This window comes from Rhinolophus sinicus, linkage group LG04 (assembly GCF_036562045.2).
Source record: "Rhinolophus sinicus isolate RSC01 linkage group LG04, ASM3656204v1, whole genome shotgun sequence".
Classification (NCBI taxonomy): Eukaryota; Metazoa; Chordata; class Mammalia; order Chiroptera; family Rhinolophidae; genus Rhinolophus; species Rhinolophus sinicus.
Genome location: NC_133754.1, coordinates 157,095,316 through 157,120,159, shown reverse-complemented (window position 1 = coordinate 157,120,159; position 24,844 = coordinate 157,095,316). Strand labels below are relative to the sequence as shown.

Below are 24,844 nucleotides of genomic sequence, written 5' to 3'. Positions count from 1 at the left end.
TAAAGGCAGAGCCCGAAGCGCAGGATCCTGTCTGAAGTGACAGAATGAGTGGAGTTGGATCTGGAAGGTGGTCTAGGCAGGCCTCTCAAGGACAAGGGCAAGTATTTGATTCTTAGAAGGGACAGACAAGCAAACCTGTGTCTCTCAGACTGACTTCTCACCTCCTCCCTAATCCTAAATTCTGGAAATTTGGGATTTGACTGTCTCATCAAATGTGTCTGCGTCGATAGGGGTGAAGGGTGAATTGAGTCAGTGTGCTACTAAAGCTGCCGAATGAATATAGTCAGGGCTAGCTGGCATTTGGGGCCCAAGGACTAAAACTCTCAGCAGGCAATTTTATTGCTGCTTTGGGCTCTATTAAATCTGCTGTTTGTTCTATGGATGCCTTTTGTCCCCTCTCTGGACTTGAGTGCCCTCCCTCCTTCAACCATTAATATTAATACCCAGTGGTAAGAGGAAGCATATACCTTCAAGCCCTAAGGAACAGTAAAGCCTGTGGGATTAGGGTTACCAGAGGGTTCAATGACAATAGGGTAGAATGGATGAAGAGCTGCGGTGTTAGTCAAAGGGTCCAGAGTAGGGGGGGCCTGAGCCAGCATTTTGAAGGAGCAAGTAGAGGGCTTAGGGTGAATCCTCAAGTTTTTGAAGACGATAGGTGAGTAGGTTTTCACTACAACAGCACTAGACTAATACAAGGGTTCAATCCATTGTGCCAGGTTCTTCCAGCAGGATAAACTCAGGAGCCAATGAACTGGAGCCAAGTGGGAGAGTCCGCCTCCAAGGGATTAAAGGTTTTGCTTTCGCCAGTCGATCTGGCCTCATTCCTTTCGTTGATTGGTCGAGAATCCCAATCCGTCGAGGAAGCGTAGTGTTGCAGCCAATTGACGTAGCGTTACTAGGCGTGTTGCATCCCTGAGGCGGGAGCCCGGCCGCAAACGAATTTCCTGATTGGCTGTGGTCCGCGGGTTGCTGGGGAGAGGCGCGGGGAGGCGGGCGGGAGTCCTTAGGGCAGGCACTGATTGGCTGAGGTGAGAGCACCTCTGCTTCCGATGATTCGGCTCTTCTCGGCTCGGTCTTAGTGAAGCGTCTGCAGCCGTCGTTTGAGTCGTCTCTGCCGCTGCTCCCTCGCGGATCAGGAGCCAGCGTCTTCCGCCCGCCCACCGCCCGGGTGCCGCTGGGAGGAAGCGAGAGGGAGGCCGCCTGCGGGTTTGTCGCTCCTGCTCGCCCCGCGCCCAGAAGAGCCGAGCCCCGGCCCCGTCGGTCGCCTGCTACCCCTTGTAGCCGTTACCCCCGCGGGCCGCCACAGCCGCCGGCCAGGAGAGGCGCGCGCCATGGCCTCCGGAGCTGAGTGAGTGTGTTGTGTTCGCGCGCCCGCCCGCTCGCTGCGGGTTCGCGCACCAGGGGACTCTTCCGTGCTGGGTAGGCCCAACCCGGCCTGGCCTTGGGCGCGTCTAAGAGGTGGAGACCAAGAAAGAGGGAGACAGAAAAGGAGAGGGGAGGAAGGGGCCAAATGAGGGGACGCAGGCCCGGCTGGGCCTGGCTGCGCACCCGCGCGCCCCCTAGGCGGGGCTTGCGTTGGGCCCGGGTCGGGGCCTGGGCCAGATCGTGCTGTGTCATGCAGGCCCCGGCCGGCCTGATTGGCTCCCTTAGAACAGCCTCCCGGCTTAGTGAGGTCTGCGGGCCCACACTGCCGCCGCGGAGTCCTGGGGCTTTGGGGCGTCCACCTGCGATCCGACCTCCGGCTGAAGGCCTTTGGTCCGGGAGAGAGCAGGCCCCGCGGGCCGAGCGCCCTAACTGGGCCCGGTGGGCGTGGACTTCGGGCCACGTGAAGACCTTCGGAGCCCGGAGACCCGGGCGGAGGCTGGAACTGGGGAAGGCCTGGCGAGCTCAGGAAAGCTCATCATGGCCCCTGTGGAGCCGGGTCGTCCTGGCCCATGGTTAGCATCCTCTGCGACCTGAGTAGTGAGTAGCTGTTAGGGAGAGTGTGACCCCTGCTTTTCGCTTCTGGACTTCCTATTTTAGGCCAGTTGTTATTAATATGAGAAAGCTTTAGTCAATTTTCCTTGATGTTATAAAATGAGTGCGGGAAGAAAGGAACTTTTCCTTTCTCTACTATTTTAGTTCTTGCTATATCGTTGGAATCTGAGTTGTATTTTGTGGGCCTTCCTAGATTTCAGCCTCCGTGGTGTGAAAGTTAAGAGTTGCCCTAGCTCTTTCAATACTCAGGGTTTTTTCCCCCAGGCTGCTCTTTTGAGAAATCCTGGGCCCTCCACCTGAGAGGAAAGCATCAGGTAAAACTTGACTACCTCTGTCCGTTGAATTTAGAATCAAGAGCTGTAGATACTGGGGGGGAAAAGATAGCCATCTTCTATGCAAATCACCTTCCTGACTTGAAGAGAGTTTAGGTTTTTGAGGTGTGTGCCTTTTTTCAAGTTTCAGAATCCAAATGAAGTACTACTCAGCCGCCTATTTTAAAAGACTACTTATTAATACTTAAACTATTCTTAGATTATTCGGTCAGTCTTTTGTTTTCGAGACTAAAAAAAAATCCAGAAGTCTTGGAACCTGAGCTTCATAGTTGGTTTCTAACCTCTAGACCATCTTGATGACTTAACTGAATTCCCTCCAAGCCCCCTGTGGCCTATTGGAGCTCTGGAAAGGGCCTGACTCATGCAGAAGACAATGGGGTGTGTCCCCAAAGAGCCTTCAGGATCGCTGTAGGCCCATGATCAGGCTGAATTCTCTTCTAGAGGTTACTTACTTTGATCTCAGTAGGTAGATGTGGAATTAAGGGAAAAACATACTACTCATCCCCAGTGCCAGGGTCAGAAATGGTAAGCAGATCGGAGGTTTTCCTAGACTGCAGCTTTGGGGTTAAAATACGAACTATGATGACTAGAACCATAGTATTTTCCTCCCATCCCAGTTCTATAGATCAAGCAGGAAGATGGGCAGCCTTTGGAGGGTATTTTGAGATTTGAGGGAGAGGGAGAATGGATGGGTTTAATTTGTCCTCAACTGTCATATTGACCATGCTTGCCCTCCAGGACGTTGGTGAGCATTGGAAGAATTTGCCTATTCTACAGCATTGTGCTCAGAGTGCCACTTTTAGGTTGAGGAGGCAAGCCTAAGCCTAGGAAACGCCATTCTTGGAAACTAGTTTAAAGTCTATGATTAAAGATGCAACTTATGTGAAAGGGTCAGCAGAAAGTTTACAATTTTATTAGATGAATAAGATTTGTATTTCTGTTTGGTGTATCAGGACCCAAAGATGTAAAACTCCTGTAACTCCCTAGCTGGTATTCTAGAGCATAGGCATCTCTTTTCCTTGCAAGTTGTGGAGATGTTTCTAATAAGAATACTATTTTGTCTTGTTTTGTTGACTGATGTATCCCCCAGATTCTAGAACAGTACCTGGCTTATAATATATACTCATTAACTTGTTGAATGAGGAAATAATTCATGGTAAACCTTCCTTTTTGTTTATTCTCGCTTCCTTCGTTGTCTGGCCTTCCTAATTTGGTCAATGCACATGTTTTCCTAAGCCTTACTAAGAAGGGGTAGCTCTTCAAAGAGAGAGCCCGCTGAGTTTAGCTAGTGAAGGCTGGAGGTAAGCTAAGAAATTGGTGTTGGGTAAATGATCCTAGCTTCTAGGAAATAACTGAAACTGGACAATTTAAACTGAGTTTAGACTCAGGCAACCTTGATTTGGGTGAGAGGGATTTGGATTTGTCCCATGTCTCGGCATTCCTTGGTTTTGACTTTTTGAACCAACTCCATGGAGTTGTGTCTTTGCAGAGATTACCTTTTGAGCTTGAGCCTCTTTCTGAAGGTTCCAGATTTGTTAGTGATTTTTCAAATATGATGATCTTTATGTTTGGCATTCCTGTGATATGTAGAAAGCTCTGGCATTCAACAGGTTTAGCCAGTGAGGAGGGTAGTGCTAATAATTCTGCATCAATGTCTCCAGGCTTGTTTGGTGGGACTTGGGGCCTCCCTGAGCCCTATGAGAAGTTGTCTTGCTAAGTTCATTCTGCAAGAAGGTTAGTTAGCAAGGAAAGAGCGTGTGCTTGTTCTACAGTGCTAATTATAGTCACCGTTAATGCTATGTGCTAGGCGTTGTGTTGAACATTTTTGTGTTCATTATCTCATTTAAGACAATAATCCTCTGAGATAGGTACTACTATATTCCCCATTTTACAGATGAGGGCATCAGTTTCTAGAGAGGTTAAATAACTTGCCCAAGATCATAGTTAAGTAAGAAATGTCAGCATTGGAATTCAGACCCAGCAGGTCTTTAACTACAGAGCCCCTTTTCTTTCTTAATCATGATTCTATCCTGTTTAAGATGATTTTCATGTCTCTAATTGTACTTAGCCTCCACTTCTATTTTATTTTCTTAGGTGTAGTTTCCTGACCCTGGGGCAAGATCTTAGGCTTTATAGCTAGGATGCCAGTGCTCAGAATACAAAAAGCTACTGGAATGGGAATTGTAATATGTGCCAGATATTACTCTATGATCTGGACTGAATATCTTTCATCTGAACTCTCTGATGTAGGGACAGCTTCATCTCACTATTTTTTTTCCTAAGTGCATTTTAGAAATTGGTGGGGACTCGGGCTAGAGCATGTATTGGGACTAACTTGATTTTCTTTTTCTAGTTCAAAAGGTGATGACTTATCAACAGCCATTCTTAAACAGAAGAACCGTCCCAATCGGTTAATTGTCGATGAAGCCATCAATGAGGACAATAGTGTGGTGTCCTTGTCCCAGGTAAGTTAGGTCCACGGTCCAAACCTGAGGGCTTTCCCAGGTTTCTTTTCTCATTTTTCTTGCAGTGACCACAGATAGAGTGGGGTTTACTGGGAATTCCAACCTCCAGGGCTGCTGTTATACCCTGGCCCAGTGACCCAAAGGCCTTAACCTTCTTTCCTCAGCCCAAGATGGATGAGCTCCAGTTGTTCCGAGGTGATACAGTGTTGCTGAAAGGAAAGAAGAGGCGGGAAGCTGTGTGCATTGTGCTTTCTGATGACACATGTTCTGATGAGAAGATTCGAATGAATAGAGTTGTTCGGAATAACCTTCGCGTACGCCTAGGGGATGTCATCAGGTGTGTGTGGGGTTCTTGGCTCCTCAGGGATGGGAGGCCAGAGACTGCCTGCATTATAGGCAGGACCCCCACGAAGGCCTTGGCAGCTGCAGACATCGGAAGCCTCCTAACCATGGAAAGACTCAACGTTTCAGGGTTGTCTTTAGGTTTTCGTTCTGCCTTCCCAGGACTTCAAAATCTGCCTCTGCGTGACCTTTGGGACAAGTTGGCATTTCTATGACTTTGATGCCTTATTTTTTCCTACCAGAGGTATAACTTATGCCTTAGACCCTGGTTTAGGATGCTGTACGAGGGTGTATCTGCCAAATAACCTCACTATTGTGTTGGATTAATGGCTATGTTGGGGCTGGAATGAGATGGGAGTGTGGGCTTGGAAGGTGGACTCCTGGCAGGTCTTTTTAAGGATCCACGTTAATCTAGGAGAGAGGCATAGTTTGAGCCAGACCCACGATAGTTGCGATCTTAGTGATTTTGGACTTAACTAGGCAAGAGGCTTCCCTGTCTCGGAGTCATCTCTAACTACTGCTACCCAATCACCTGTCACCTAGCCAGAAATATCTTAGTCTTCTGATTCTTTTTTTATAGATTCTAGCTTTCTTGTAGCCTTTTTCCTGGAGGGGCTTAGTCACTTTTTTCAAGGTACTCTGACCACCTGACTGAGATGATTTTTTTCATTTCTATTTCTCTGACACTTTTCAGACTAAGGCCTCCCTTTGTAATATTGGATCACCAGTATTAGCCAGAATGGGTCATTCTTGGATATCTTTCACTGAAGACTCTCCCTCCCGTGTCTTCTTTGTGGGGGTTCCAGATGTGTGGGTCTTTCTTTTGGTTCATTGATTGGGATTGGGCAGCCCAGCAGCTTCTAGTGGCTTCCCTTCCTACCCCACCCTGAGTGTGACCTGTCTTAGTTCTGCTTGGCTATTCCTTTGTCCTTACTCCCACCCTGCTCTCCTGCCTCTCTTTACCTAAAGCCATCCCTGCCTTTTCTCTTTCGCTCGCCGTCAGCTCTCTGTGCCAGGCCCTTTCGGATGCCCAGTGCTTGGGGCTGCAGTGTGGTTGGTAATGTGGAGTCTGCTTGTCATCCTCAGCATCCAGCCATGTCCTGATGTGAAGTATGGCAAACGCATCCACGTGCTACCCATCGATGACACAGTGGAAGGCATCACTGGCAATCTCTTTGAGGTATACCTTAAGCCGTACTTCTTGGAAGCTTATCGACCCATCCGGAAAGGTGAGAGATAATTCTAGGAACTGAGCTGAAGGATGGTTGTGTGTAGGGATACTTGGGAGTAAATCTTGGAGCATCTATCTCATTCTCATGTATATGCATGCATATGCATTCTGCACACATGCTCATGTGTGCTGGCATTTCCCCCCTGCCCTCCTTCCCACTCTCCCATTACCCCATTCCCACTCCCTGGTCCAGGAGAGTAAGCTGTGTTTTCTTAAATCTGGAGGAGGAGGTGGGCCATTTTGGCTGTGTCGCAGTCCAAAGTTATTTAATATTTAGCACAACTCTACCATTGATGGTGGTTGTAAAAGCTTGGGTTGCATACCCCAGAAGTCAAAACAGTATGGATTTCTGGCAGACCAGGTTTTGTTCGCTGTCTTCTTGAATGGCAGAGGGACTCCTTACAGGTTAGCTTTCTCCTCTTGCCTGATGCTTAAGACCATGGGGGTGGGAAGAAGAAAGGGCAATATCTAGTGAACACGACATTCTAGACCCCAAGTTCTGATGAAGAGTTCTCACTTAGTCATAGTTGACACCGCTGACTGTCCTCATGCTGATTATTCTCACAGGAGACATTTTCCTTGTCCGGGGTGGAATGCGTGCTGTGGAGTTCAAAGTAGTGGAGACAGATCCCAGCCCTTATTGCATTGTTGCTCCAGACACAGTGATCCACTGTGAAGGGGAGCCTATCAAACGAGAGGTGAGTTCTCTCCCTAATCCCAGTACCGGATTTCATGATTACTCAATGGGGCAGTCATGTGGTAGCTATCAAGATGGGGTGCTCTTTAGAACTAAGCTTTTTTCCAGAGGTGGGAAACCTCCCAGCTATTCATTTCTGGGTCTAGGTGTTTCTTGGAAGTACCTGATACCAGTAATTTTAAAAATCGAGATAGAACTCAAAGGATCTAAGTGTTTGGACTAAGTTTTGAAGAAGTGATGCTGATGATGGCATCCAGGCCTTGGCCTTTTTGCCAGAGTTTCCAGCTTCAGGTCTTAGGGGAGCCCTTCACAGTAAGACTGAGGACAGTGTGAGGGAAAGGCTATGCTAGAAATCTTTGCCTTGGGGTTTTGAGTTGTTTGAGGCACGATCCCCTTAGTGCAGATTTCTTCTCATATAGCAGATTTCTCCACACCAGACAGACTGTGGAAGGATTTGGAGAAACTCAGCTTTTACTGATAGTAGTATTCTTGCCTTTTCCTTTTCTTTGTTTTCTCCATATTCAGGATGAGGAAGAGTCCTTGAATGAAGTAGGCTATGATGACATTGGTGGCTGCAGGAAACAACTAGCTCAGATAAAGGAGATGGTGGAGCTGCCCCTGAGACATCCTGCTCTCTTTAAGGCAATTGGTGTGAAGGTGAGCATCTTGGGCTCTGGGGGACAGTTTAGGGTGGTAATTAACAACTACTTGGTGTCTGATCCTGGGACCTGTTTTCATGTATGTTTCATTGTTTTGGATTCGAGAGGTGGTAATAAATTCTTTGAGATTATAGAGGGCTCTAAATTTATTAAAGATACTAATAGTCTAGAACAGAGCAGGCCAATGAAGTTCTCTGTCGCATCTGTATTTTATATGTATAAAAAATATATATATTTTATTATAACCCTTTAAAAATGTAAAAACCATTCTTGTGGACCCTGTAAAAACAAATCTCACCAGTTTGCCAACCTACCTACAACAGTGCTGCCCAATAGAAGTAGAAATTAAGGAAATTTGCAGTGTAAAGGGCCTTGAGTAATATATTTGAGAACTGCTGGTCTGCAACATCACTTCCCAGCTGTTTCTATATCATGGGATGCACTGAGGATTAAATTATTACCCCTCCCCCTAGTATGCACCATACAAATAACTTTATCTTCTATGTGGGCACTTCCCATGTGCTGCCTGTGGGTGAGGCCGCAGAAAAGACAGCTTCAAAGAGTAGAACTTGAGTTTGGTGGTAAAGAAAGCATTCTAACGTGATAATGAATCCTGGAGGGTTGTGATTACTGAAGTCATTGGGCCTCTGGCAACACTCTTTCTTAAATGACTAAGCTAGTCTTTGGCCCTTGGTCTGTCTAAAGTCAAATCTTTGGCCTAATGGCCTTTTACTTTTCCTTAGTCTCAGGATCTTCAGATTCATTCACATTTGAGTTTCTAGACTCACACTGACGTTTCTTGGGGTGGTTTCTCTGCCCTTTGTCTCCTATGCAAGTTGCAGTCATAAAGGTCAGCTTTCTAGCAGTATTTTCTCTGCTGATAAGAGGGCTGAGTGTGGCTTGAAGTAAACTGTCTTCCTAATAGCTATAGCTGTGGGCTCATTCTTACTGGTGTCAGGGTTAAGCTTATTCTTAACCTTTCTGTATAGAGCCTTAGTCAAGCCATTTTAGGGTGGATGGGGTTGGGAGAAGGTGGGAGTCTCAACTCAATCACACCTTCTGTACTGGTCCTTAGCCTCCGCGGGGAATCCTGCTCTATGGACCTCCTGGGACTGGGAAGACCCTGATTGCTCGAGCTGTGGCAAATGAGACTGGAGCCTTCTTCTTCTTGATCAATGGTAGGAGACTTGGTTCACCTTGTGTTTGGCTGGACCCAGTTTTGAGCTGAGCATGACTCAGTCTCATGAGCTGGAGAAATCATGGACACAGTCATTTGCATGCATGCCCACATGTACACTTAGCATCTCTCTTCTGGGGTGCGTTACACATGGATAAGCAACAAGGGGAAGATACATTAGTCTTGTGCCGCCGATTGATCCCCTTTTGAGAAAAATTATGGACAAGCTACAGACATTTAGGGGGAGCAAGTTAGAATGAGAAATCAAAACGTCCATGCTTATTTATTGGAGAGGGTTTAGGGGAAGGTCAGCTGGCTCTTTGAGAATGATATTTAGCTGGTAGAGGTCCAACTGGTGTGCTGCTTCTGCTCTGGCCAGAGGTCCCAGAGCATTTTCTGTCATCTTCACACTTTCACTTCAACCGTGAGGTAAGTATACTGAGTTCCTTGGCTTCTCTCCAGCCTGGCCTGGTGGCTCTCAGGGGATAGTGGGTAGTAGAGTGTGAGAAAGTAAGTAGAGGTTACTATCTCACCCAGGACCTGTCTCTGGACTAGGCAAACAAAACATCTGATTTCTTTTGGGATTGAGGAAGGATGTAGTTTTTTCATTGCCTCCATTCTGTATCCTTTCAGGTCCTGAGATCATGAGCAAATTGGCTGGTGAGTCTGAGAGTAATCTTCGTAAAGCCTTTGAGGAGGCTGAGAAGAATGCTCCTGCTATCATCTTTATTGACGAGCTGGATGCCATTGCTCCCAAAAGAGAGAAAGTAGGAACTTACCCAAGGGATTAGTGGGGGGTTGACAGGTCCTGACTTCACTTCTGACCAGTATCCTGTGCTGACAGACCCATGGGGAAGTGGAGCGGCGTATTGTATCACAGTTGTTGACCCTCATGGATGGTCTAAAGCAGAGAGCACATGTGATTGTCATGGCAGCAACCAACAGACCCAACAGCATTGATCCAGCCCTAAGACGATTTGGTAAGGACCCCAAATTTCCTTCATCCCTATTCTTGCTCTTAAAGAGACTATAGCTCTACTGGTCTTAGTCTCTTTGATTCCCACACCTGTCCTTTATCTGAGTCACTTAATCCTGAGGATTTTTTGAAGCTCTTTGTAGTGATAGGGCCCACAGGACCTTTCCCTTATGTCATGTTCTGTCCAGGGTGACCAGCCCTCCTGGTTTGCCTAAGGCAGAGGCTTCCCAGGACGTGGAACTTGGAGTGCTAACATCAGGACAGTCCTGGGCAAACGGGGATGGTTGGTCACTTTAGATCTATTCCTTCTTCCCTCCGGACCAGAAATGAGCCTTGTCTGTGTTCATGCACTGTCCCACAGGTCGTTTTGACAGGGAGGTAGATATTGGAATCCCTGATGCTACAGGACGCTTGGAAATTCTTCAGATCCATACCAAGAACATGAAGCTGGCAGATGATGTGGACCTCGAACAGGTGGAGTGGTGACGAGGGCTGGCCAGGGTTTAGGATGGCTGTCTCTAGGCAGGTGGAGGGAACTGCTAGGACTATAAACTGAAGGTGTGAAAAGACTGGTTTTGATTCCTGGGCACGGAAAAGGAATCGACCGGAGATTGAATCCAGGAAATTGCACTTGGCATGTTTCTTGGTTGACACTGCGTTAGAGTAATAGACCAGAATTTTGAGGGCAGCTTTATTTCTAGGCCTGGCTTGAATTCTGAGTCCAGGCTTGAATACTTAAAATCCAGCGAGTGAAAGAACTGCTAGTATATATTTAGAGAAATAAGAGAACCCAGAGATAGGGGTCAGGGGAAGGGGCCAAGATTCTGTTGTCTTTGAGCTTCCTGAGACAGCTGGGTCGGAAGAGACAGGGTAATAAGTAGATCTTCTCTCTGCAGGTAGCCAATGAAACTCATGGGCATGTGGGTGCTGACTTAGCAGCCTTGTGCTCGGAGGCCGCTCTGCAGGCCATTCGCAAGAAGATGGACCTTATTGACCTCGAGGATGAGACCATCGATGCTGAGGTCATGAACTCCCTGGCAGTTACTATGGATGACTTCCGGGTAAGGACTGCACTCCCATCTCAGGTACACACACATGCACTTTGACCCCTCCTCTGGTAAGTCTCATCCCCAGTTTTTCTTCCCATTTTAGTGGGCTCTGAGCCAAAGCAACCCATCAGCACTTCGGGAAACTGTGGTGGAGGTGCCACAGGTGACCTGGGAGGACATTGGGGGCCTGGAGGATGTCAAACGTGAGCTTCAGGAACTGGTCCAGGTAGGGTACCTTGGTCCAGGGTGAATCACTGCTTCAGTACTTTGTAATTGAGCTGGGTGGTCTTGGGGTGTTGGCACATTCATTACAAGAACTGTGAGAGCATAATTCAGGAACCTGCTATTATCAGGTTTGAGGCACTAAGGAGCCTGCTTCTATAGGACCTGGATTTTATACTCTGGTGTGGTAGGGGGATGCTTCTGTTTGGTTAGGTTTCTTTAAAACTAAGGGTACCCTGAACCCTCTTTTCTTTTCCTCCTAGTATCCTGTGGAGCACCCAGACAAATTCCTCAAGTTTGGCATGACACCCTCCAAGGGAGTACTGTTCTATGGACCTCCTGGCTGTGGGAAGACCTTGCTGGCTAAAGCCATTGCTAATGAGTGCCAGGCCAACTTCATCTCCATCAAGGGTCCTGAGCTGCTCACTATGTGGTTTGGAGAGTCTGAGGCCAACGTCAGGGAAATCTTTGACAAGGTGAGCTACAAGCAGCTGGGATATCTGTTCACTTGCTTGGGGGCAAGGTAGTGATAGAAGCTGTTTCTTTAGGAGAGTTAAAACCATCTCATTCTGGCAGCTCAGCCGGGGCAGTGAAGGTCACTTTATCTTCCTTTCTTTCTCAGGTCTAAGAGACCCAGTTGTGCTAATGCTTGAGTTCCATCTGTCCCTCCCACAGGCACGCCAAGCTGCCCCCTGTGTCCTGTTTTTTGATGAGTTGGATTCAATTGCCAAGGCACGTGGTGGTAACATTGGAGATGGTGGTGGGGCTGCTGACAGAGTCATCAACCAGATCCTGACAGAAATGGATGGCATGTCCACAAAAAAGAACGTGTTTATCATTGGCGCTACCAACCGGCCTGACATCATTGATCCTGCCATCCTACGACCTGGCCGCCTTGATCAGCTCATCTACATCCCGCTTCCCGATGAGAAATCCCGTGTTGCCATCCTCAAGGCCAACCTGCGCAAGTCCCCAGTTGCCAAGGCAAGTGCAAAGTCATTGGCCATGGGGACTAATATGAGTCCTCAGGCTAGTGTGGAACGCTCTTCGGTTCCTGTACAAGATTCCATTGGGGATTTGTGGCGTTAGGGTTGTAAAGGGAAGGTGGAAGAATTGAGGGTATTAGGGTAATTTAGAATCGGGAATGAAACAGGGTGGTGAAAGATGGGACAAACTGGAATTGGAAGTGCTAGACTGGCCCAAAGATTGTGTGTCACAAGGCGAGGAGAGGCTAAATGGTAAGAGACTCTATTGCTTCCTTTAGGATGTGGATTTGGAGTTCTTGGCTAAGATGACTAATGGCTTCTCTGGAGCTGACCTGACTGAGATTTGCCAACGTGCTTGCAAGCTGGCTATTCGTGAATCCATTGAGAGTGAGATTAGGCGAGAACGAGAGAGGCAGACTAACCCATCAGCCATGGTGAGTTTGCATCCTTTCCCCGGATGTGCCAGTTATGGGGAACCAGGGGACGGTCTCCACTAGAGTTAAGAGTATAAGGTTTTGGAAAGATCATCTGATGGAGATATTTAGCAGGACATCAAAGAGAAAGAATTACTGAGGTTTAACTCCTTCAGCCTGGAATTATGAAGGATGAGAAGAGGTGGGCAGGCTATATGCTCAGTCTGAATTAGGCTCCATGAGGAAAATCAAAGTGTGATCACGCAGGTAAACAAATAGAGCAGGGCTTAGAACCTGATCCATAAATGTGTCTACCACTGGTGGTCCCATGGACCTCTTGAAATTAAATGCAAATTTTGGGTGGGTGGGGGTGTGTGTGTGTGTGTGTGTGTGTGTGTGTGTGTGTGTGTTTTAAGCTCCATAAAGATAGGTACTCCATATCATCTTACTTATTTCCCACTGTATCTTGGCACCACGTTAGAGAATGAATGAATGAATGAGTGGCTTTCTCTACCTTTTGGAGGAGGTCTGTGACATCCCTCCTTCCTCCTGTGAAAGCTTAAAAACTACTGATAAGACTACTCCTAAGTCACAGCAATTGGAGTGGCTTCTCAGTGGAAGAGAGAGGGTTTGAGCTGGGCTATTGAAGGGAGAGTAGAATTTGGGTAAAGAAAATAAGCAGTCTGAATAGCCTGCTGTGAAGTAGGATTACAGGAATTAGGGAAACCTGGGTAGATTCAAGAAGGCATGTTACTGAAAATGAGGCCACTAGGTAAGGTGTAATCTAGGTGTGATAAGCACTGAGAGCCCCTGACATTTTTAAAATTATGTTTACTGAGGTATAATTTACATATAGTAAAAACTCACCCGTTAAAAGTTACCTTGGGTCACTTTACTCAGCTTTTTTGCCACCCTAATCCTCTGGTTCTGATGTGATTTCCATCCCTATAATTTTGCCTTTTCCAGAACACACTCACAGGTTTTTCAGCAGGACAGTGATTCAATTTTAGAAAGATTGTTCTGGCAGGGAGACCAGAGGGCTACTGCAGTAATGGGGAGCCAGAAGGCCAGGGAAGGGATCCAACCTGGGTCTTAACTGTCCCTGGTGGTCTGGTCACCAACCCTGCAGGAGGTAGAAGAGGATGATCCAGTACCTGAGATCCGCCGAGATCACTTTGAGGAAGCCATGCGCTTTGCCCGTCGTTCTGTCAGCGACAATGACATTCGGAAATACGAGATGTTTGCTCAGACCCTTCAGCAGAGTCGGGGCTTCGGTAGTTTCAGGTAAGTAGGCTGCACGTGGGCGATGCTTAAGTTGTCATGGGGACACTAGAGGGGTAGTTGTGAAAATTCCGCACAGGCCTTGTCCTAACCCTTTTTTTTGGGGGGGGGGGCTCTGTTCTTTTGCACACAGATTTCCTTCAGGAAACCAGGGTGGAGCTGGCCCCAGTCAGGGCAGTGGAGGCGGCACAGGTGGCAGTGTATACACGGAAGACAATGATGATGACCTGTATGGCTAAGTGGAGGTGGCCAGCGTGCTGTGAGCTGGTCTGGCTGGACCTTGTTCCCTGAGGGTGGGGGCGCTCACCCAGGAGGGACCAGGGGTGCGCCCACGGCCTGCTCCATTCCTCAGTCAGAACAGTTCAGCCACAGTCAGACTCTGGACAGGGGATTTCTGTTGCAAAAAATACAAAACAAAAGCGATAAAATAAAAACGATTTTCACTGGGGAGGTGGAGAGTGAATTACCAACAGGGAATTGGGCCTTGGGCCTACGCCATTTCTGTTGTAGTTTGGGACCTGTGTGGGTGTGAAACAAGGCACTACCGCCACTCCCCACAGTAAAGTATCTGCACTTCTCTCAATGCTTCTCGAGCCCTCCCTTCTTCTCCCTACCCAACCTGGGCAGGAGAATGAAGGGCCACAGTTGCTGGGTGTTTATATAGAGAGTAGGTTGATATTATTTTACATGCTTTGAGTTAATGTTGGAAAACTAATCACAAGCAGTTTCTAAACCAAAAATGACATGTTGTAAAAGGACAATAAACGTTGGGTCAAAATGGAGCCTGAGTTCTGGCCCCTGTGCCTGCTTCTTTTCCTGGGAAGGGCCGTGGGCTACCCCTCACTGCCAAGGCACTCTTTCAAATGTGAAATCCTGTAATACTGCACCCTCTTCCCCTCCTGATAAAAATCGGTATGATGATGCTGCCTCACCCCAGGTCTGCAGTGTCGCTGGATAGGACTGTGGGACGGGGAACAGCCTAGTGGAGCTCCAGATGTGGAGAATGTGGCATACTCCACCGGTGTTTGGTGTGGGTGGTAAGGCTAGGCTTGCAGCGCTTCCTTTTCCTGACCAAGGACTGGATTGGGGTGCACTCCAAAAAGCGTGGATTTTCAGAAAGGTACAGTCTCTTTCTGGAGGTGGATGTTCTTTTGGTGCACCTGAAAATCCCAAACATTCATGCTCTTCATCACTTACAATTATGTCCACCTTTATGTAATTTGTATTATAAAAAAAATAGCTTTTTCTAATATAAAATTCTAGTATAGGATGTGTTTTTTCCTAAATTAAACATCCTCCTCTGCTCCCAGGTTTTCAGGTGATTGCATAGCTTTGTTCAGATGTAGAGTATCTTCTTCACAGCATAATCATTTAGCGCTTCTGGGGTCAATACCATGATGTCTTAACCGAAGAAGAGTATGGTGCAGAGAAAATAATCTACTGAGTCAAATTTGTATTGGTCATCCTAGTACTTCTACCAGGCTCTGGTCTACATAGATAGATAATCTACTGAGACAAGATAATTATGTTGGCGTCTCTGATTAAACTGGAGCATCTTGAGCTCATGGGCTATAAAATAGATTACTTTTGCACTTTTGGGATTTTAATGGCTGTCCCTTGTTTTCCATGACACTTTCTTCACCATGTTCTGTCTTTGATTCTTTGGTTTTTCCCACCATTTTGGTACCCTAATGGCTTAGCCTTCACTCTTCCCACTCTGAACATTGTCACCGTCTCATCCATGTGGGTTGTCAGTCTAACCTCAGGGAGGGCCAAAGACACAGTCTTTTGGGGAAAGACATTTAGTGTATGCATTAAGCTATGGGGGCATAACAGGAGGAAAGTGGTAGTTTCCCACAAAATATGTAGAGATACTGGTTGATAAGTGTTAGAAATTTGTGTTGGAATGATTGTTTTGACTTTTAACTAATAGACACACAGTGTGTCTATAGGGCAGATAGTTGGAGCTCTGTAGATTCTTTAGGAAAAGTGAAGAGCAGATTGTAGTGAGAGGCCTGGGTCTATTAGGTTGGTGCAAAAGTAATTGTAGTTTAAAAGATTAAAAATAATTGCAAAAATCTCGATTACTTTTGCACCAACCTAATAGTTCTGGAATTTGTGCTTATAGCAGCGTAGCTTTGAAAGAGATGCTTAGCTCTTAGGATGCCTCAAGATTCTTAATCTGATACAATGATTGACAGTGGTGCTTTGTAAACTTTAGAAAGTAGTGACAGACTGTTGCCACCTTATACCTACAGAAGTTTGCATACATAAACCAAGAGGCAAGTTGTTTGGGAAGTCTGTCTTTTCCCCCACAGTGCTCCTAGAAAGAAGTTGGAATGTGATCTTAACTGTAATTAATCATTTCTTTGCACAGGATAAGTGCTAAGATTTAAAAGATGGGTTTCTAACCAACAATAGGGAATCAAATAGATTGTAGAGGACCAACTATGCCACAGAGGCAAAAACAAAGATGGAACTATCAGCCTAACATCTTGAGATATATTTGGATCCAAGATAACTATTCCTACCTGTTGCCCTGAGAATCTAGTGGTCACACAGTGCCCAGTCATTCATTTAAGTTTTAGCAAATATTAAATGGTTTGTTCTTGCCCAGCCCTACAACCTACTGAGGGCTTAAAAACATTTAAGAATATAGGACTTGAAAGTCCTGGAAGTATACACTGTTCCCCAATAAAGTCCTGTTCCCTTTCCCCAATAAAGTCTTTAAAAAAAAAAAAGAATATAGGACTTGGATTTTTCATAAAGATGTGTAGACTCATTAAATGTCCTTGTGTCAAGTAGAAACAGAATTGCATTGTCTTTGAGACCATTTTGGGGAGGGTCTTGAGGGGATAATAGGTGAGAAAAGGAAAAGTATCTTCAGTTCCACCCTTAGCCAGCAGGTGGTGAGTTTTGGATTCAGGCCCTCAGTTTAGGGCTATAAATAAAGCTTTGGAACAATAATGACAGTAATAAAAGGAGGCAGAGGAACAGCATGTACCTTCTGACTGGCTGTTGTCAACCGTATACAGAGGAGAGGGAATACTGTAGAATGGAAAAAGCACTGGATTGGGAATGTGGACTTGATCTCACAGAATCTTACTTTCTTTGAAGGTCTTGATAGCCATACTGTCAGGAAACGGGTGCTATTAACAGGGCACAAGTAGGGCTGCAAGAAAAGGGAAACCATACCAAGAGAAGAGAATCAGATAAGGCTCTGGAGGTAGTCTCAACTGGAAAGGAAAGGAAGATGGGAGACTTGGCAGGGAAAAGTGCAGGAGAGCAGTTTGAGCAAAAGGCACCGCACCCTTAAGCATTAGGTTGACTAGCAAGGGAGTCTTGAAGTGAATTTGCAGAGGTCAGAAACCGTATGTGGAGAACGTCATATACCGGGAGTGAACTTTAGTCTAAGATTGTGTGTCCTCTTGGGGGGGAGGGGTGCTTAGGCAGGGAAGTGAGTCAGATTTCAGTGCTAGAAAATGCAGCTTCTTAACCTTTCTTAAATTGTGGCAAAACGTAAAATTTACCTTAAAATTACCAAGTGTGCAGTACAACATTGTCAACCGCGTGCATGATTGTGCACACACAATTCACTTTTTAAATAACCTTTCACTTTCATAGAAGCAGTAATGTACATTTTAGCTATTCAGAAAAATATAAGCAAAATTTTAAAAATTATTCCCAGTAACCAGAGATCATCTTAACTTTGGTTCGTATCTTTGAGTCTGTGCATGTGTGTAAATGTGTATGTCTGTACATGTGGTATTTTAAAATCAAAATGAGATCATCCTGCTTTATAACTTTTTAAACATATATACCTTTTCCATTCAGTAAATTGTTATTTAACCCTCATTCAGTTTCCCAGATGATCCAGTATGTGACAACTATCTTGACCAAACTGATATTCAGTCAAGGACTACAGATTGTTTTGAGCCAAGGTTATGTTCCTTTATTCAAACTTTTTCTTTTTTTGCTACCTAGGAATAATATTAAGTAGGTTTTTTCTTCCATTTTGTAATGTAATTTTTAAATTTTTTATTTTTAATTATACTATCAAAACTTTTATATTTGTTAAAGAGATTGGGTCACTTGACCAGAGAATCGTAGCCATGTGGGGGATGGATTGGAAAGAATAGGGCTACAGTTTGGTGAGAAATCGTATCTGAACTGTGATGGTTGAGATGGAGAGGTGAAGATAAATTTGAAATACATTTCATGGGTGTAATTGACCGGGTTTGATCGTGGATTAGATTGGGGAGTAAGAGGAAGGGAAGAGTCAGGGATGACAGGTTTCTGGCTTCATTATTGTGGTGGATGTGGTACCTTTGATAGGAATGGGCACATTGGCAGAAAAAGAGGGAAAATGAGAACGTTTCGGACAGGTTGAATATGAGATGATGTGTAGCAGGCTGTTGGACATGTGGATATGAAACCTAGAGATGCCTTATGACCCGTGTTTTTAAATATGGCAGGCACTTAATGGAATGGCTTTAAGACATTCTATATTTTTTTAATGGTACTGGTAAAATTGGACATCTGTTTTTTTGGGGGGAGGGGGGTGGAGTTGATTCTCACTTCCTACCACTCAAAAAATTAGGTTAACAATCTAAACATAAATACACAAAACTATAAAAGTGCCAAAAGATGTTTTAGAAGCCATAAAGGAAAATGTTGGTAGATTTAACTACATAAAAATTTTAAAGTTTGGTACAATCACCTTAAAATGAGAAAATAAGCTACAGGCTGGGAAAAAATATCTGACATACATAATGGGTTGAGTTAATATCTGGTAGGCAGGATAATACCACCCCCCCCCCCAAGATGTTTACGTCCTAATCCCTGAAACTTGTGAATGTATTTTACATGGAAAAGGGAATTATGATTGTAAATGGAATTAAGGTTGCTAACCAACTGACTTTTAAGATTGGAAGAGTATCTTGGATTATTCCGATGGGCCAGTGTAATTACAGGTGTCTTAAAAGTGGAAGAGGGAAGCAAAAGAGCAGAGTGATGTGATGTGATGTGAGAACTTACCTTTGCTGTCTTTAAAGATGGAGAAAGAGGGCCAGGAGCCAAGGAGCGTGGGCAGCCTTTCGAAGCCAGGAAAAACTAGGAATGAATCCTACCCAGTGCCTACAGCAAGAATGCAGCTCTGTCAATCTCTTGATTTTACCTTTCTGACAGAGTAAATTTGTGTTGTTCTGTGGTAACCTGTTATTATGTCAGCAGGAAAAAACAATATCCAACAAACAGTGCAGTGGAAAAATGGGTAAAGGATATGAACAGGCAATTACTATAAAAGAAGAAATCCAGATGGCCACTAAACATGAAAAGGCACTTGTTTTGTGACCTTGGGGATTCCGGTTGAGCTGACCCAGGGAGAGAAAAGCAGAGGGCTGAGAATAAATGGAAAGATATATGGAGAACTTGTGGGTCAAGTGGATGAAGAAGGGGATCATACCCAGGACCAAAACAGCTGTGTAGACCAAGACCAGTTGTACTCGTGAATGGATGTATTTTTCTTCTGCTCATTTCACTTCTGCTGTGAAGTTTTCTCAAAGGCAGCACTGGACTGCTCCCCTAGCCTTTCAGCCTTACCCTGCAGAGTAGGGATGTGTGGACTCCAGACTGATCATTGGTGAAAAGCTTGAAATGAAAGTTAAGCCTGCAGAATCCTGAGCTCTACTTTAGAGACCTGATCTTGAGGGAATATAGTTGCTGTCAAAGTTAACAGGGAACTGACATTCCCAGTATCCCAGACTCCAAAGAAAACATGAGTGGGATTTGTCTCATTCAGCTAGTTTATTAGGAGTTCCTCTGCTTGTCTCCCCAGTCTCCAACTGGTTTGGCTTCAGGTCTTGGGGTACTGGGTGCCAATACTACCAGCCTTTCCTCTGCTGCATGGATTTGGTGGGCAGGCGTCCATGGGTACCCAGAAACTTAGTTAACACCCTTTGGAGACCCCTGCTAAGGGGAGCCTGAGGTGTGGGGGAAGAGAGAGGCGTCTCCAAGTGGGCCCAAGGGCAGTGCTTACACTGCTGAGGTGTCAGCATGTCACCAGTTCCAAGGTCTGCGCCTTGCTTATCTTGGGGACCTGCAGCCTTTGAGTGAAGCTGCTGGGGGAGTGCAATGTGTAGAGAGCTCTTGTTCCTGTGCTGAGATCTTTGGGAAAGTCCACTTGCAGGGGTCTCCACTAGTCCTCCAGCCTGGGCTGGGTAGCTCTTCCCAGTAACTGGGGGTGACCTCAATTTTGCATCCCCTCTGCTATAGTCTGTTTTGGGTTTCCTGGGGTGCGCTCTCTTTTTGGCTGAATATTGGGCTGACGCCTTGTCCTGCCTGTTACCTGAGAGTAGACCCTCAGAGTTTGAGGGCTCTCCCAGGCCTGGGCAGTTCCTCCCAGACTCCACGTAAACACATGGTCCTTGGGGTGAGACCTGGGCCACCATCTTTGCCTTCATTCCTTCCTCTCTCTGAGATTCTTCTTGTGCCCTGCCAGACTCTTGTGGCTGAGAATGGGCAGAGGAGTGACAACAGTGGGAGACCCGGACAGGCCGAGTTACTGTGCTCTCAACTTTTGGAGGATAACAGCTTGAAGAATGGAGGCCCAGTCTGGGGAGGTGGGTCTGATATGGGGAGCAGGAAGAGTGTCTCCAGGTGCCTGGAGTTGTGGAGCTCAGGGCAGGGGAGCTGCCAAATGATTGACGTGGGCCAGGGGAGCTGGGAGCAGGACTCTGCTGCAGTTGCTTCAGCCTGAGTTCCAGTTCTCTACTCCAGTGCCAGGCCCGGACCTCAGAGTCGGTGGGCGCCTCTGGGGCAGCCTCTCTCCCGGAGGATGGAGACTCTGCCTTAGCTCCTGGGAACAGCTCTCCTTCGGGTGGGCCAGGCTGATTGGGCTCAAGCTTCAGAGCTTCAGCTAGTGGGGGAGGCCAGGGTATTGGCTGCAGGGCATCCACTGCTGGAGGTCTGGAGCCCTGGGGGACCACTCTCTGTTGCACATGCGGCCACACAAACTCAAGACCAAGGTTGGCTGGTAAAGGAGCAGAGAGTGAGGTGAAGGCTGGGGCTCGGAGCTCAGTGGCCCAGTAGCTCTCGCTCTGCTTCACTGCCTCCCCCTCAGGCTTACAGTTGCCTTGGTCTCCAACAGGCTTACTCATGTGAGACATGGACATAGAGTTTGAGGGCTGACTGGGGCCACAGAGTGGGGATACAGGAACCCAACAGGTTTCTTTCTGTTCCATGTCCCCAGCAACAGGCTCAGAGGTAGACAGGGCTCCCAAGGGGCTAGCTTCGTGTGTGTCTTGGGGTAAGTTGTGCGCTGGGAACGTAAAGGCCCAGGAGTTCTTTCTCCTTGGTATGTCCCCACAGCTAGCCTCAGAATCAGACAGGACCCCCACGGGGCTAACTCTCAGGGGCTCCAGTATGAGAGCTGGGTGTGGGCTGAGGGCCAGAGATGGGGGCTCAGAAGCCCAGGAGTTCCTGGAATGTTGAGTGTCCTTCCACGCAGCTTCCGAACTCGTGAGGTCTCCCACAGGATTGATTCTGTGGGGTTCTAGAATGGGAGGTAGCGATCGGCTGTGGTCAGGGGCTGGAGACTCAGAGGTCCAGAGATTCTCATTGTGCCCCATGCTCTCCCACAAAGCCTTGGCCTCAGACAGGACCCCCTGGGGGCCCACTCCTAGGGACTCCAGCAGAGACGCTAAGGGAAGGTTGGAAGATGGAACTGGGTCTGCAGAGACCCAGAGATTTTCTCTACTCTGCATGCTCTTCCGTGGAGTCTTAGATCTTGATGGGACACATGCAGGGCTGGTTCCATAGAGCCCTGGGTTGAGGTCCAAGGCTGGGGGCTCAAAGGCCTCAGGGTTTCCTGAATTTTCTCTGCATCCCCTGTGGGGTTTGTATCCAGATAGATCTTCCAGGGAACTGCCTCCCCACAGTTCTGGCAGGGAATCGGGGGAAGTGCAGGGGCCTGGCATTGGGGACCCAGAGGTCTGAGTGTTCTCTCTGAGTCCCGTGGTTCCCCAGAAGTCCTTAGGTGCAAAAGGTCCTTCAGGGCTGGCCACCTGGGATTCTGACAGAGAACCTGGGAGTTGGCAAGGGGGTGGCATTGGGGGCTCAGAGGCTTGAGGACTCTCTTTATGTCCTGTGATTCTCCACTGAGTCTCACATCCAGGTGGAACTTCCAGGGGGCTAGTTCCTTGAGGCTCTGTCCTGGGTGCTACAGATTGGCAAGGGACCAGGATTGGAGGCTCAGAGACCTGAGAGTTCTCTCGTTGCCTTATGGTTTCCCAGAGGTCCTTAGGTCCAGAAAGGCCTCCCATAGAACTGGTTCCCTGGAGTAATGGCAAAGAGGCCAGAGGTGGACTGGGAACTGGCATTGCTGGCTCAGGGGCTTGGGAGTCCTCGTTTTGCCTCGTGGTCCTCCATGGGGCCTCCGACCTAGTCAGGACTCCCAGAAGGCTAGAGGGATACAGCAGAGAGGCAGAGAGTGAATCTGGAATGTGTTGTTGCAGGTCGGGATCCCGTGGCACCCCCCTCCAGACCTTAGATATGGGTCTAGTTCTTTGGAGTTCAGGATCTGGGTGCAGGGCTTGATCCTCAGAGACCCAAGGGACCTCTTGCTGCTGTGTAAGCCACTGTGTATGTGCCTCAGCGCCAGATAGGATTTCCTTGTCCCTGGGAAAGGACATAAGATGGAGGGGTAGTGATGGGACAGAAGGGGATGAGGGAAGGGGAAGTTGCTGAGGATCGGGGGCCATCTCTTCCAGATCTTCCATAGCATGGACTTGATGGGTAGGAAGCTGGGTTGGGGAGCAATACTGAGGAAGCAGCAGGCTGGACCTATACAGGGAGGCAAGCTTGTTGAAGCAGACAGAAGGACCAACAGGCAACTTCAGGGGAAAGGGGCCACCTGAGCTCAGGATGATGGCCTCCAGGGACTCACTGTGCAGAGAAGGGAGACCCCAGAAGAGCTGGCTTTTCCTCTGATGCAGATGGCTCCCTGATGCTGTCTTGTGCCTTACAGGCAGGTTGGTCAGGATCTGAAAGATGGGGAAGGATCTGGAAGGACTTGGGGTCTGCATGAGTACTAGCTCTGGTGTCCCTATGGCCTTGTGGAGGCTCTTAGAACGGCAGAATGGCTGGGATGGGGCTATGGTGTCTTGTTCTCTAATAGGAGCTTCTTTGGGAAGAGAACATGGATCCAGAGATGTCTCCTCTTCCTCTTCTTCCTCTTCCTCCTCCTCCTCTACTTCCTCCTCTCCTTTCTCCTCTTTTTCTTCCTCCTCCGACTTCTGCTTCCACAGATAATCAAGGAAAGCCACACGGTACAGAAGTGGTAGGCCCTGGGTAGTGGAGAAAGATATTTTCAGGCTTGAAGCCTTTTCACATACAAGTTGTGTCATGAAGCCCTCAGTCTCTGTTCCACATCCAGAGTGAACAGTTACTCAGCTGGCCCCACTCCTGTGGTCAGTATTCACTTACCCATCTGATGTTAATGACCAGTACACGCCCATATTTGGAGCTCAGCATTCCTTACACAATCCTACACCTAGGGGCAGTGATCACTTACTGGGTTTCAAATCTAGTGTCACTCACCCAGTCTCACATTTAAGGCTTATTATAGTCACTCATTTGGGCTCACATCAATGTCAATGATTCCTCACCAAAATTGATGTGTCAACAGTCATTCAGCCCTCTGTACATCCATGTCACCCACCTTGCCTTGCATCATGTCCCCAGAGGAGCAGGGCTGAAGCTGTCGCCAGCTCCCAAGCTGCCGCCATCTCCGGATCTGCCAAACCATGAACAGGAATAGTGTCACTAGATTCCCTGTACTCTGGAGGCAGCTGCTGCCACAATATCTACAGGCCAGGGCATAAGTCAGCTGGCCCCAGAGAAGCCCCTCATCCCCCTTAGTCCCAAGTAGGCACTCCAGCAGCCACTCCATTTTCCTCAGCCTAGTGGCAGTTTACCCTGACGTCATCACTGCATCACAGAATAAAGAACTCCCATCCCCCACATGGCTAACAGCCTTCTCCCTGAATTTAGAGCCAAAAAAAAAGGCCTCCGCCAGACAACTCGTACTTCATACAGTGAAACCTGGGTGATCCCCTTTTGTCTTGACTGCCAAGCTCAGAATTATGCTTTAGGCATTGTGGTTAACTAGCAACAAATTGCCTCATTCAAGTCCTAGCTCTACCATTTCCTACCTGGGAAATCTCAAAACTACTTAATGTTTCAGTGCCTCAGTTTTTTCACCTGTAAAAGGGGGATACTATTTACCACATAGGGTTGTTCTGAGGGTTAAGTGAAGAAAATTATAGGCTTAGAATTGTACATAGTGCATGCTATATTAAAATTTTATTTCTTTAATAGATGGAATCTGTTCCCTCTTTTTTTTTTAAATCTTATGTCAGCTGTCAACTCTTATTTGAAGAAGGTTAAGTTGAATCCTGAGAGGAAATAAAGAAGGCAATACTGAATACTTATTCTGCGCTCATTAATTTACACTTGTGGTAGGATAATTTACCAAGTTATTATTTGCTGTCTCCTCCTTACCAAAGGAGACCCCCAGTAGGATAAAAAGACAACTTTGCTCCCCTCTTTTCCAGAAATTCTAGATATCTTACGGAATTGTTAATGGATTTTGTGTTTTCTAGTCCCAAATCAAAGTTGCAAGACACCTAGTCTACAGTCTTATCCAGGCTCTTTTGTGGGAGGGGAATTTAACTGGGTGTTTGGAGAAGGAGAAGGGGGAGGACATGCTGAGTTGCCCGAGGATAGCAATGGGCCCAGGGACTTGGGAAATGAAATGTAGCCATGGTTTCCATGAGTGACGGGCTGTACAGATGTCCCCTAGGAGGCAGCAGGACTTCTGATGGGGAGAGCTGAGTAAATGATTAGGGCACGAAACATCTAGCACATAGCCTTGGGAACTACAGCAAAAGATTCTGGCGTACATGCTCGGCAGAGATGCTGTGGAGCCTTTGAATGGATAGAATGCGTTTAGACAATGCACATCGCAGTAGCAACCAT

At 47.0% G+C, this 24,844-nt stretch overlaps 3 protein-coding genes across 3 annotated transcripts; 1 reads left to right on the top strand and 2 right to left on the bottom strand.

Annotated features, from left to right (window-relative positions):
* Positions 1-893: 893 nt before the first annotated feature.
* On the top strand, positions 894-14,589 carry VCP (valosin containing protein). Its single transcript, XM_019729004.2, has 17 exons — positions 894-1,348; positions 4,663-4,774; positions 4,939-5,111; positions 6,203-6,345; positions 6,915-7,045; positions 7,570-7,701; positions 8,779-8,881; positions 9,514-9,647; positions 9,725-9,860; positions 10,218-10,330; positions 10,753-10,917; positions 11,009-11,131; positions 11,391-11,603; positions 11,803-12,111; positions 12,392-12,547; positions 13,656-13,810; positions 13,941-14,589. Exons 1-17 carry the CDS (start codon positions 1,332-1,334, stop codon positions 14,044-14,046), a joined length of 2,421 nt encoding a protein of 806 aa, XP_019584563.1. The 5' UTR covers positions 894-1,331; the 3' UTR covers positions 14,047-14,589.
* A 5,100-nt stretch (positions 14,590-19,689) lies between these two features.
* On the bottom strand, positions 19,690-22,128 carry LOC141571266 (spermatogenesis-associated protein 31G1-like). Its single transcript, XM_074331528.1, has one exon. The coding sequence runs from the start codon at positions 22,126-22,128 to the stop codon at positions 19,690-19,692; it is 2,439 nt and encodes an 812-aa protein (XP_074187629.1).
* Positions 22,129-22,246: 118 nt separating this feature from the next.
* Positions 22,247-23,756, bottom strand: LOC109446025 (spermatogenesis-associated protein 31G1). Its single transcript, XM_074331527.1, has 3 exons — positions 23,526-23,756; positions 22,456-23,151; positions 22,247-22,267 (listed from the first exon to the last, which is right to left on the bottom strand). The coding sequence occupies exons 1-3, from the start codon at positions 23,754-23,756 to the stop codon at positions 22,247-22,249; spliced, it is 948 nt and encodes a 315-aa protein (XP_074187628.1).
* Between the last annotated feature and the right edge of the window lie 1,088 nt (positions 23,757-24,844).